The sequence below is a fragment of the Triturus cristatus genome, chromosome 11 (assembly GCF_964204655.1).
Source record: "Triturus cristatus chromosome 11, aTriCri1.1, whole genome shotgun sequence".
NCBI lineage: Eukaryota > Metazoa > Chordata > Amphibia > Caudata > Salamandridae > Triturus > Triturus cristatus.
Genome location: NC_140594.1, coordinates 791,793,405 through 791,807,687, shown reverse-complemented (window position 1 = coordinate 791,807,687; position 14,283 = coordinate 791,793,405). Strand labels below are relative to the sequence as shown.

The 14,283-nt window shown below is 42.0% G+C and overlaps 1 protein-coding gene across 1 annotated transcript in view; it reads left to right on the top strand.

Moving 5' to 3' along the window:
* LOC146785446 (uncharacterized) overlaps positions 1 to 14,283 on the top strand; it is a 294,542-nt gene that overhangs the window by 177,802 nt on the left and 102,457 nt on the right. The window contains exon 3 of the mRNA XM_085633048.1: positions 1,529 to 1,701. Coding sequence (XP_085489174.1) covers positions 1,529 to 1,701 — 173 coding nt within the window. The remainder of the gene's footprint in view (positions 1 to 1,528; positions 1,702 to 14,283) is intronic.

Here is a 14,283-nt window from a genome sequence, read left to right as displayed (position 1 = left end):
GAACCCCCATTGCCCTCCCTGATTACTGGGCACCGAGCCACTCCTTCGCAGGGGACAGCGATCGGGATTGGGCCAACGCACTGTGTGGAGACCTCCTGCCACTCTGAGGAAATATGAATTTTGTGATCAGTTATGTCCCCTATCGTAGACCCCAACGGCTCCATGTGCATGCTATAAGTACATGTATGTTCCCTCCTGCTCCAGTTCTGAAGACGCAAATATATGAGCGTCCACCGTCAACATGTCCTCTTTCAGATCCGCCATGAATGGGTCAGATATTCCATTCCTAAGTATGAAAGGCCACCGACTTTATGTGGTTCACTTTCCACATCTCACAGATTCAGGCGAGTAGGCCCGAATTCTGTCATCGAGCCTTTTCCTGCCCTCTGCCTCTGAAAGCTCCAGTCTGAGCCTGCATCCGTGACCATGAACTTTGTCTTACTCCCTGCGCGGCTAACGATGCCTGATCCACCATATTGCCTGCCAAAAACTGTATTTCACCTTCGAGATTATCTCCTTCGCTCCTCATCCGATACATTCCTGTCTAGTAGTTTAGGTAAACATTCTTCCAGCTTCCGTGCAAAGGGCCAGGCTTCGCTGCCCTCATGCCAGTAATTCATAAGCCCCGTTACCATGGAATATTCCTACCCCCTCGCATCTAGTGTAGACACTTAGACGCTTGTACACGCGCTAACAGTCAGTATAGTCAGTATAGAATAAGATTCTATCCTAAGAGACCTTTCCTTTTGGATAACACAGTTCTTTAAACATAGGATATTAGATATGATTTGGAATTAGGTTGACATAACCCCAGACTTCTGTCTCCACATGTAGAGCTAAATGTCAAGTCTCCTTCACCCTCTAGTTGCAGGTCAATCACACGTCATGCGGCTGCGTGCGCATCCTTGCCAAGCATTTCTGCTGACATTGCAGGATTCTTTTATGGATCCACCCATTTGTGATATCATGTTTAAGTGACGTTTATTAAATTACGCCCTTTATTAGCTACGTATGCACCTTTTATCAGCTGTTACGCCTCTTGCATTTGCTTTACTGTAATGTATTTTCTATAAAACTGCTTAACTGTCAATAATATATGTTCCTTCCTTCCTGAACTTTCGTGGTGATGGAATAGAAGGCCCATAATTCGAATTGTTTTCCTTTGTATAGGAATAAAGCCTTTTTAAACCCTCTAATACCACGGATTCTGCCTCTCATTTTACTGAATTATTCTTAGACAGACTTTACCGCATAAAAAATAGTACCGGTAACGAAATATTTACCACAGTGGCATGCCTTGGACGTGGGCAATTCAGGCCTCATGCGCCTCAAACACTGGGCATACAAGCTCCTGTCTCCTCATGACCAGGTACATAGTTTCTAGTCTGCTGTTCCTCCAATCGTAGTTGAATCTCTATATATCTGTGGATAAAAATTGTTTTTCTATTGATCAATAATTTGCTGTAAGTGACTAGTAAATTCACATGTATGATTCATTGTCTCTGTGTAATGTGTCTGTGATGTTTAGGGCTCCAACACCTTGTACTGGTGCTATGCAACAAATCAAATATTCGTGACAGAGGGACTATGGAGAGATGAGTGGCAATGTTGGCCAGTGTTTGTGAGGGAAGCCGTGAAGAACGAGGTCATAGGGCACCAAAAAAGTTTGTGCACTGGGCACCATCTGCTGGTCCTGAGAGAGTGAGTAAGTAATGTTTGTCACTGTGCTGTTTGAGATTGATAGTTTTGTCCAGTTAGGAAGGTGCTGTTATCGGTCTTGACTGTATGTATGTATGAACTTTAAAAGCACATTGCCTATTTTATAATGCAAGTGATAATCCCTGACAATATTTTAGGTAGTCGGAGTTAGATTACACTAATTATGAGGGGTTGGGCGGAGTGGGCAGAGCTTTGGGGCGTGGGTGTGGTAAATTTTCAAGTAAGTAAATGATAGCTGTGCTGCAAAGTGTCCCTGGAACTTATTGCAAAATGTTGGCAACTATGCTTCACATTGTTAAAATTCTCAATCACATTATTCTCTTCTCACGTTTTCTTGATCTTACTGACGTGCTCTCAGCTCTAATTTCTTTTTCCAATGTGTGCCTTATATTTCTCTCTGAAAGTTCAAACTTCTACATGTGTAGAGGTCTCACTTTGCAATTGAGAATGAAACTATAAAATATGGTTAGAATGCCATACCGGAGTAATATGTTGAATAACTGCAAAGGATGCATCGCCTCATTGATAGGCAGCATTCTAATATCACACTGCATATAGGTTTTAACAACATAATGTCATCTGAAAAATACAAAATGTAGCATTTTTGCCTCTGTTATAATATGCACTGGCTGGTGCATTGTGTGCTTGGGGTCTCTGCAGTGTCTACCATAGAGCTCAGGTCAAGGCACCTTTATCCAGCACAATTGCTGGACCCAAATGGACTGCTGTAAATCTAAGCACATTTATAACATTATGTTAATGAGCCCTGGCATCTGCTCAAAAAATGGAACAGACTTTGCACCCCAGGAAGGACTGCATGTACAGACAACAAACTTTAATTTAATGCCAAGTAAGCATCTAATTCTTTAGAACAAGAACAGAAGCACTCACCTTCATTCATCCTGGCAAATCACTTTGTCTTCCTCTTTATTTTAACCTTCCACTACTTGTTCATTTTGATAAGTTCTTCTAGCTTTTAGAGGATAATATGTATATAGCAATTGAGCTCGGAAGTGGTGAGTGACGAACAGCAAGCATCGCAAGTGCCGAAAGTGCTTACCCTGCCTTCTCAGCATATCCTCTAAAGTGTCTTAATTCTGAACTGATCTGTCATTGGATGGCTGATGCTGCAGTCACTCACTTATAAAGCATCACGACGCCTAACAAACAGCTAGACCACCATTGAAATACATCCTCTCAGAAATAATCTACAAATTAAACCACTGCTCATCTCTGTAGCCTATCGGCGGCCTGTCTGTTTATTTTCTACTGCCTTTTCAGTTTCTCTTCAGCAAGCAGAAACAGAGAGGTTGATGCAGCGCAGAAATGAGGACAACCACTGATCTGAGCAGCCAATGAGTCGAATAAATGCAGTCTACAAAGGCAAGGTGGGCCCCCCTCGATCCTGAATCTCAGTGCCACTGCACTGGCTGCACCATTGATAGCTATGCCCCAGATTTTGTACCTTCCAATGTGTCCCAGCAGAGACCTGTACCTTAAATTGTAAACATCCTCCTACCCCAGGCAGCTCTATGCTACCTCGTCCCTTTTCAGATGAGCAGTTGCCTATAGAGCCTGCTCTCTCTGAGGGCCCCCACCCCCATCCATGTGAGGGGCCTTGTGGGCTCAGACTGAAGAGAAATAAGGTAAGTTGTTTCTTTGTTTCTCTTCAGTTTTTTGTCTATTCCTGAAACATATGTGGGTAGGTTATTAAGCAGATCCACCCGTATGTTCACTTTGTCAGAGTCTACATACAGCGGATTAGGTGATCTGTGTTCCTCTAGGGTCCCATTGAAAAATATATCGCTGTCTATCGAGACGCTTCTTGGTCATGGCCCATTCCACTGTGAACTTTCACCTTTAATTCGTTTTTTGGGATCCATTTCAGATTTGCTTTCCTGACAAAGACTTTTGGAGCCCACTGCACTGGTAGCTATTATGGTCTCCTTTATTGTAGTGCTTGAATTTAAAATACTCAGCGGCGTCTCCATCCGTGTAGCCACATTGGCCCCATTATTCATCTCCTCTTGCCCTGTTGTGGCTGGTAGCCAGATGGGACTGCTGCTGCTGGCCTCCTTCAATCCTGGGAGGGTAGCAGCCATATTGCCTGACTGAATACCAGATCTGAGATCATTGAGTCATTTAGACAAATAGTTGGCAGGTTTCTTAAGCCAAGACCCCCACTCTCATCCTCGGATGCTAGTTCCAGGGGCACTTTTACTGGCTGCGGCAAACTCAGGACAAATGCTTGATTGGTAAAGAGTTCAGGTCTCTTTATGGTTTTCTCCTGTGATTAACTCTTTTTGAAGATATTAAAAGGAATCTTGGGAGATGGCTGATTTATTTTAAGTCTCATTCTTGGTGTTATCTCACCTAATGTGACACTACTGGTACTGAGACTTCACTTCATGTTGGGACCTGGGCACTGAATGCACATGAGTAAGTGCAGCATCAGTACACTCACTTATCCATACTGAATGTCCTCTACTAGGTCTCTTTGAGCCCAAACGTCTTCTCTGAAAAGCTGCACCTTTATACAGTCATGAAACTCAGACGTGACTTGCAAAAGCCTTATAGTGTACAATGGGGCCACTTCTTCCTTATAATCCTCACACCATCACTCTCTACTCTCTACACACAGTGTTCCACCTACGGTTATATTAGCGTAAAGGTTCTTTCCACACCCAGAGAATATGGTCTTGAATACTGACCTGCAGTTACCAAACTATCTACTATTTTGGTCTGAATATAGTCATACAAGTGTACTACTATCATATGAGAAGATAATCAGTTATTCCAGCAATGCATTTGGTTCCATTTGTCCTCCACTAAAAGAATAATAGGACACTCCTAGCTTAATTTAGTCAGGATTTTACAGATGAAAGTCCTCTTTGTTTTAGTGTTTGACCCGAGTGTTGGGGCTCCTTGCCATAAAGGTCCCCAAAAACTGCAATTGGTGCTCCTCAAGGATACTGTTTGAGGGAGATCCCCTTCATTGGTCTGATGGTCCTGCCATCCCCTCTATACAGGCCCATTCAGGTGGTCAAGTTCAATATATTTTGAGGAACAGAAGGTGTAACCAGGGGAAATGCCTGGTGGCCTTCCTATTTGAACTACACCCAAATGCTCGAGCAAACTGAGGAGACTCTTCCTTGTGTTATTTTTTGGTTTGTTCATGAAAACTTCATGCTCACATGCATGATATTTGCAGTATGATTCATAAATGATTTGTGATCACTAGCAGTGAACCGGAATTTAATCCACAAGCATTTATTTGGTTGTTAGAATAATTATTGTATTATTATTATTATTATTATTATTGCTGAGAATGTTGCAGCCTGTTGAGGACAAAACAGAGAGCCCAATTACCCACTTCTTATCTCCTGCCAATTCTCTGTTCCTGGGCTGTCTGGAGAGAATACTGTGGGTTCTCACTTCCAAGCAGATAATCCACTGGAGAGTGGACTTTGCCATTTGCTTGTGGGCAGTGGCTACCACAGTGCATTCTCGAAAGAGGAAAAGAGATGCATTCAGGGAAACCTCCTGAGGAGGAAAACTTTGTTCCAACCTGATTGGTTGGATGTTGAACCTTAAAAAAATGCACTATGAATAGTAATTTTCTGCTGCCCAACTTTCAGGACTGAAAATATAAGTTTCCATGTTCTAAACCATCTGTGTGAGCCCTGTTGCATCTTAATTTTCATACTGACAGAAAGCCTAACATTAATAACAGAGTGAAAGTCACACTACTTCCATACACTCATTACAGTTTCATCCCAGAAACTTGTGACTTATTCCTCCCAAAGTTATCCTTTTTGCAGAAATGTTCTATGCAAACTGACCTTGCAGAGGAGAAGAATACTAAGAATTGCATTTGCTTGATGGCAACATTTCAGTTTGACAGTGTGGCAGGTGCTGGTGTTTCACCAGAGTGCCTATGGAAATTCATTGCATTTGAGCTATTGGCAATGATGGCTGAGGGTTATCGCAATAAGGGAGTCTTCTCACAGGCCCTCATTACGATGGCGGTCAGATGAGGGTCCAACCCCCATTGTATCGGTAATGAGACCTCCCAATAGGTAGTGGGTGCTCCACCTGCCAAATTATGATTCGACCGCCGTGTATGAGGTTGTAAACATGTCATTTTCTATTGCAGCTTGTGCTGCGATCCGGACTGGAAATTCACCCCAAAGGGTGAGTAAAAAATTGGTCCATATAAATGAATGTTGAATAATGTACACACTGCCAAACATTTTAAGGATATTGCAAGGCGCGGAGGAGTTCCATGACCATCTAAATCATTGATGCAGAAGGCTTAGCTCCTTTACAAAGCCATGGAACTCTGAAGTGACTTACAATATTCTTATAATGTTAGGGAGGGGATACATTATTCCTCATAATACATAGCAAGACTATTATCCTTCCCAATGTGCATACATTTTCAACCCTATTTATAGAGAGGGGGGACACTAGGAGCTGATTATTAGGTCCAGTGACCCTTGCTACCGAAAAGTAACTAGTACACAAAGGGAGTCACTGTTCCTTGTAGAGGATGAAAGAGGAAGAAACTTTTGTTGTGTGCTACTCTGTCTATGGGGGACAGTGTGTCCTCATCATAATGCCCTCACACACCATGAAGGATGTCATGCTTCTTCATTTGGGCTTTCTCCTCGTCGGGCCGGCGCTGCAATGCCCTATGGGTCCCCCGAAGGTTCTCTTTATCGGAGATCTTTTGATGAGAAGCCGTTTGGGTGCGTGAGTGTAAGTGGCAGTGAAGTCTAAAGTGGTGTGTAAAAAATGACTGGAAGGAGAGTGGGTACTATTTATTAGGGTGATCCCTCTGTCATTGTTAAAACAAAATGTGTGGTGCTACTCTTGGGGATATTATGTCCCCTGTAGCTGGATATATTTCCCTAATGGACATATATAACAGTCAATATGTTTCGTGCTGTCTGTGGCCTCAGAAGGAGATCCAGAGCGATTCTTCAAGATCAAGGGAAGGTCAATTTTAATGTCAGTGGTGGCCTGAACTAACCAGTGCCACCAAGTTTGTAGAAGGGAGTAGCGTTTCTGTAAAGAGAAAAAGTGTAGGACAAAAGTACTGTAGCGTTAATATCTTGTCATGATAGGTTATATTGTCCGGGTCATCCATTGGAGGGCCTGGTGCGCATTACCCTTAGCATGAGTATTTTCGATATAGGTTGGCATTAGTGCATGTACAATGACAGTGATGTGAATACTTAAAAAAGGACTTTTCTCAGCATAGTGACAGACATTCATAAATAGGTATAAGATCAAGTATTAGATTGCGCCAGTGTAGTTCTTCATTCATATGTTTACTCTGTGGTTCATACAGTACCCCTAGGTAAAGTATCCAGGTTGATGTGACTCTATGGAAAGGCTCATTCATAAGGTAAGTATATGAGCCGTATATGTGTTCTTTTTTCGCATGCGTGTACAAAGCATGCCATAACAACGCGGTTGTTACAACGACCGCGTTTTTTTTTGGATACAACGACTTGCGCTAGGGGGCGCTGGATGTTGGAATAGTATAAATTACTATTCCAACTCCAGTCTAACACCTTCTGCCCCCCAACGCAAGTCGTTGTTACGACTTGCGTTGTAACGGTATGCGAAATAACAACATGGTCATTGTAATGACCACATTGTTATGGCATGCGTTGTTATGCATGCATGGTAAACGCTGTTGACCATATGAACCATAGCTGTCTAGATAGATAATACCGCAAAAAAGGCCCTACCATTGATGGCAAACCTCTAGACACTGTTGTCTTGTTTTATACAACATATAATATGTTTCTCACCCCTTGATATTAGAGTCAGGACCTCATGAGATCAGTGAGGGCTCTTGGGAACTGTGTAATGAGACAAGGCAAAATTAAAGATGTTGAGAAGCTTCATTATTTCCCGCTGTGGTTGTCAATAAAGTTTGTTGTTGAGAAACAAAACAAAACCGCATTGTTTTCGAAGACTAAGAAAACTTAATAGCTGTTATAAAGAGTCCTGGGATAGTCCCCGCATGCTGGAGGGATATGCCCTGTACAGTTAGGGGGAGTCGACATTGCACGGAATTGTCAGGCTTTGTTATGACGGACTGTGGAGAATAACACAGAGCTCTGCGTGAACGTATGGGCTTTGTAGTGCACTGCTTATCGTGTCACAAAAAATCTAAGTTGGTCAGTTAGTTATGCATAAAACCAGACCTTCCTCGCATGTTTAGCAGGTTTGACAAAAAAGAGAGACAGTACATGTATTAATGAAGCTTCTTTTTTACGAGACAATTGTTTACAGGGTAAATGCTAATAAAACCAGAGAGATGTTTCCTCGCATACCGAAAGAGTTTCTCCTTTCTTTTTTACTCACGGTTCTCCCATAGTAGCAGGACCGATCCACCTGCATGCCTCTCCCTGTCTCTGCCGGTAATGGGAAGGTTGGCACCTATCCATTATATAGCAGAGGTGTGTTTTCAATCAGTGAGTTAATTACACGTTAATGGGAGAGTGTGTGGCGTGATGCATGGGCACCATCTTGTAATGGGTTGTTTGAGTGAAAATAGTTCTTGATACTTATTGTTATCAAGCTACTGTTAACAGCGGGTGTCCTATGGTGATTTTTTTATTATTTCATTCTTAGGTGTGATGGTTGGTGGTTAAGGTAGTAAAGACTTCCTAGCAAATCTAAGCAGATGAGTTTAAAGAGCACGGGCGCCATCTTTGAGTGGTGTAGTTGGCAGGTTAATTGTTTGACCATGGGCGCTATCTTTGAGTGATATCGAGATATGTTATCTGTCACTCTATGTGAATAATAATAAAAATAATAATAATAATAATAATAATAAGATATCTCAAAATGAGTGAGGGTCACAGGGATCTAATTTAAAGACTCGAACAGTTTCACAATCCCCAAATCACAGTATTATAATACAAAACAGAAACTGTGAGTCTATTACTACGTATGACCTAAACACTATTACCAAAAAGATGCTCAGCCGAGTCAGGCTGCTAGTGTATATATATCAGTATATGTATGTATGTATATATGCATATACAGAAAGAGGATTCCCATCACCCACACAAGGTGGCTCGCTTCATCATCTGGGAACCCAGAACTTGACAGAGAACCGTCCTCTACTTCAATTATGTAGATATTGGTTCAATGTACATCCCAGATGCATATAAAAATGTATTGTTCTTATAATGAAGGAGACAAACTTAAGTCATAATTCAGGGTGATGTTTGCAGTGCAAGTGATAAGTGCTAGTGATAAGTGCTGTTTAAAATTGACTACCAGGGCACAAAAGTAGTTTATTAGAGCGCTGCCTTGATGCCAAAAGATGAAAACAGTGCTGTAACAGTCTAAACAAATAACTGTCATTGAAAAATGGTCTACATGTTTCAGCTAACGGATATTTCTATCCAAGCTCTCGTCAGGACCAAAAAGAAGCTACTACAAAATTAGTGTTGTTGTGCAAATCTAACAAAGAAAACAGTAACGATACAACCTGAACCCTGCTGTTGGTCCAAGGAGATCTGTAGAGAATAGTTTTGATTGGTTTACCCGATTCGTTGTGGGTATGCGCCTTGCCTCACCTGGCAACTGCTCAGGTTAGTGAGGCACCGCTCTCTCCGTCGGTACCCCTCTTTGATGCTGAGCATCATATACTGATATATATACACTAGCAGCCTGACACTCTATGTGAATAGTCAAGCCTCATTTCTAATATTCAACATACATGGTTTCATTCTCAAATGGAGTGTCTGTGGTGGCCTGTATTCTATAAAGACGACATACGTGTGTTCATTTTTACAAAATTCAAGGCACACGGCAAAACAATCAAAGCTATAGTAAGCAATTATTTTGTAGCAAAGAAATATGCTGAAATTCTTATTCCTCTTTATGTTGTGTTCTTTAATTCTCTTTTAGCCATATGCCAACGTGTTTCATCGCAGCGGGAAATTCCCCTTGCAACTTCCTCAGGGCTAAAACATACCAAAAGAATATCTTTGTTGTAATGTATACAGATTGCATATTTATCATATATGTCACTTTTGGCACCCCGTGCAAACACATTGCAAAAATTATTGAGACTAATTCTGTGATAGCCTAAACCATCACCATTCTGTTTTTGCTTTGCGATATTTTATACAGCTAATAAAATGTTCACAATATTAAAAAAAAGAGTAATTACTCCAAGCTATTCAAATCATAGCATTATAGTTGGCAATATTCACATCATTAATAAACACTTTTGTCTTACCTGAGCATATCCCAATATGCCATGGTGCAGCCTTTTGAATAAAACAGTTCTCCAATTTCTTTAGTCCAAAATAGTGCCTCCTTAGTAGATATATTTCTCAATTTGTGACATCTCTACATGAAAACATTTATATAGTATTAACAATAGACACAGTACCTGCTAAACTTCAAATAATATCCCCACAAATCCTGATAAATCCAGGGGAACAGAGACATACGCACCTATCAATATCAAAAACTGAGTAACTTTCAAGCAAAAATTGCAATAGTAACGCTAGAAAGCGATATGAACCCATTTGCGCTTACCTCCTAAAACCAAGTACGGTTTTGGAGGACTCCAATCTGCTGGTTCTTGTATTTGAATCTTTAGAATTAAAAGGGTCTGGACTTCCCTTCGAGTTGCCTAAGAAGAATATGAGGCGAGTCAAATTCCGAAATAATATTTCTTCATAAACACATCATCTAATCTACATGGTTCAAAACTAAAACACTCACCCTGTGGTACAGATCCACTACGTGTACTTCTGTTTAGTCCACTCTCGCCTCGTATGCGTGAATAAGGATATAGACACAAATCATAGCATTATAGTTGATGGTTCAGGGGCTGGTGACATGGTCGAATAGTCAGTAATTCTAGGTTGATGAATTTCTGTGAATAAGATGTCCTTCACACAAGTGTTGGGGGCAGGGGTGTGCATTGTTCACCCGTGGTGGCTTCTTCTGCAGCTAGTTCTATTGCCTGCTCTATTAACTGACGCCCCACCTTCTGTGACATGGACGTTAGCTTCACCTCTGTCAGTAGACCACTTATGATTTCGAGCAGTAAACTAATTTTATCCAGTATCAGTGAGCAGGCACAGGGGGCTGGTTCACTAGCATCATCAGCTTGCGCCAGTAATATTATGTTATTGAGTTGTATACAGTGGCTTAACGAAACCTGAGGGGGGCCCCCTGCAGAGTACATGAAGGGGGCCCTCCATGTTCCGAGCCAGCTTGAGCTCTCAGGCCAGGGACCTGCTGTACCGCAGGGGATCCGGGGGCTATTGTTACGTCACTATTGCCAATATGACAGTTACAAGTAACTCTGGATGGTGGAGTTAATGGTTGGGCTTTGTCTGCTGGCCGTCTTTCATAGGTGGTGGTATATCCACTACAGGGTCCCTGCCATCAGTACGCCGGGGAAGTTTGTCCTATTGTAGGTGGGTTCCCTGATGTGGACTCCTGCAACATCTGTCCCACTCATCGTTCAGATTTGCCATAAGTGCATTCACTGCTCCTTCTCTTTCACACCTCCTTCCTCCCTTTTGCTTCCTGTCTCTTCCTTCCCATTATTTCTGACCACCCTATATTTTCCCCATTCTTCTCGCAGCCTTTTTCTTTCTATTCTCTGTCACTTGCATCTCCTACTTTTTCTCTCCCATCCATCAATGTCTTTCCATTATGTTTATCCTATCTCCTGTGCAGTATTTCTCTCCCTTTCTCTGCTCTTCTTTTATACTATCTCCTTTGAATTTCCTTCATCCATTTTCTCAACCTTTCAATACTCTACCACTCTTTTCTCTCTTCCTCTTTTATCCTCCACCCTCTCTTCCTTAACAGCTTTCCAGCTGACCTTGTTCTTATAGCACCTCGTGACTTCTTTCCTACATACTTTCTCGATGTGTCCTTTGATTAGCGCATTCATTGCTTTCTAATTTATGAATATGCTCTCCAAGAATCCTGTACAGACCTGGACCATGAGTGAAGAGCCATCCGGGTTCACAGCAGTGCTGTAGACTATAAATGACATGGAGCTTGGATCTCTCGTATTGAGCTCTCATTGCCATTCTTCGTCACCATACTCTTCCAGAACTCCTAGCCTCAAAGGTTGTATTTATCTACTCCAGAATCTTCACTGGTGCCTTCAGAGAGGCCAGATGGTGCAAGTTATCACATTACATTGTCTAACTACCTTTTGTAGCAAATCAGTGTTGTCTATTTAAAATGTTGGAATCTCTCTCTCTCCACCTACATCAACACATGCACACACACATACACATACAAAAAGGCCACTGACGGAGGAGAGGATTTTGCTGAAGGAATGGCACTTCCTTACCGCTGACCTACCACAAGCACTTACGTTTTTGGCCCATGTATAATCCCCTTTCTCAATCACCCCTTCACTCCCTTACAGCTCATACAGCATTTTAGTTGTTGTACAGTGATATAGTAATGCTGCTGTGGACTCTTCTGCAAACAAGAAAAAAAAGCTTTCCCCAGGTCAATACCTCATACCCAGAGACATCCTCTTAGACACAACTCCCAAAACCCACCAGGCATATTCCAACATAGGGAAAAGTCAAAAAGAGTATAATGCATGAGATGCATTATTGAGTTCAGCACGGTGGCTTGAAGAGGCTGAACACTTTTCTTGTGGTCAGAGTATGTTTCTAAAGATTTTCCATCAGCTGTGACATTAGTAACCCTGGTCTTGGAATCTCTGCCTGCTGCCTTTTAATTTTGCTAATTTATTGGTGTCCACATTCTTATAATAAATTGTAGAGACCAGGTAGTGCTAAGGTTTCTAACACATGTCGCTGTCTCTAACTATTATTGACCACGGTATTTGTTAAGGACAGATGTATTTAAACAGTCCATTGTTTTGTTTCCTGGATGCTAACACCTCGCTCTTGTTTCTTTTTGAACCGCCACGCCACTACCTCACAAAGCCATTTAAAGATAAGCACCCCTTTTGATCAAGGACACAATTGACAAAATAACCCCAAAAACTGAGCTGCTTTCCAACCCCACACCATCTTCCCAATTACTCACTTTAAAATACTCCGCAGAGATCTGATCCATTTGATGTTTGACAACAGCCCTTGAAACAGACCTCCTGTAGAGCATCACAACCCATCCAACGTGCTACTGTTCAAAGAACAACTCAAGGATCTCCTGCCAACATCCACCCTAGCAACACGTGATGTCACTACTCAAGACTCACTAGTTTCCCCAACTCCTGACTTATTGATCATCAGCCCGAAAGTTATGACCTACCTCTTTCTCCAGTCTACTCTCCTGCAGAAACAATCCAAGGTGTCTTCCCAAAATTTCTCAAAATCAAGAAAGACAAAACCAACCAGTCACAAACATAACCTTCCACACTGTACAGATTTCGCTTCCAGGATGTCTGAGAGACTGACAGACTGTTATGATTCACAATGTAACCCAATATAGGCCAGGGTAGTTTCCTAACCTTTCACCTACATTTACCCTGCCATTGCACTACATAACGGTTTTTGGTGCTGACCTTTTACCTAGTTAGGTGCTGCATAAATGTTGTGTGGTTTTCCCTGAAAACTAGCCTCATTTATTATGATGAGGATTCTAAGAATCACAGCAGAATTACCATCTTCTGCATTATAACCATGTATAAGGTTCATCACTATTGTCATCCTCAGCCAACATGATACAGGAAGGAAGAACCCCTGAGGGTATCTTTTGGGTATATACGCTCCATATCTTTGCTGAGTTAGGTAGAGGAAAAAAGACTTACATGCTGACACACTAACGTGAGATACTGAAGGTCCTGCACGCGGACGTTACAGCATGCAGTGGTCTGACATCCCTTGTGGGTGGTCCATCTTGAGACCAAGACGGGGTCCTTCGTTCTCCCACATCAGGTTATGGGGTTGGCTCTATCCTAAGGAGATTCTTGGCTGTACACCTACATATATGCTAGGTACATTTAGGTACATCTCGTTAGGATTAGCATCATAGGAGTACGCATAATTACTGTCATGTATTTATATGCGAACATATATCCATTGTCCTAGCAATATGGTAGAATTCTACCATCTATTTACTCTACTCTATTGGTACTACACCCCAGCCAAAAGGTGAAATGAAAACCCAACAGTCCTAATGGCTGTTAGTGCAACTGTGGCCACCCGTACACACTGACACATCTCCTCTGGCTCTGTCCCAAACTCAAATGCTACTGGTAGGCAGTGCTGAAAGATATCAATGAAATTTTTTCAGCAGATATACCCTGTCTTTCTGACTACTTTCTACTGGGACTCTCCAATTCCCCGACACACCCTCTACACTCTAACAAATGGATGTCAATAATAATTACTTTTGGCTTTGTGTGGGGCTAAACATGTCACAAAAGCCAAATGGGGCACAGATACATTGTTGTCTCACTTTGACTGGCTACATAATATGTGGGACCTTTTAGGAGTGGAAAAGCTTACTGCTTCCCTGGAGAACAAGTTGCCACACTTTAACAAATGAGAGGCCCTTGCA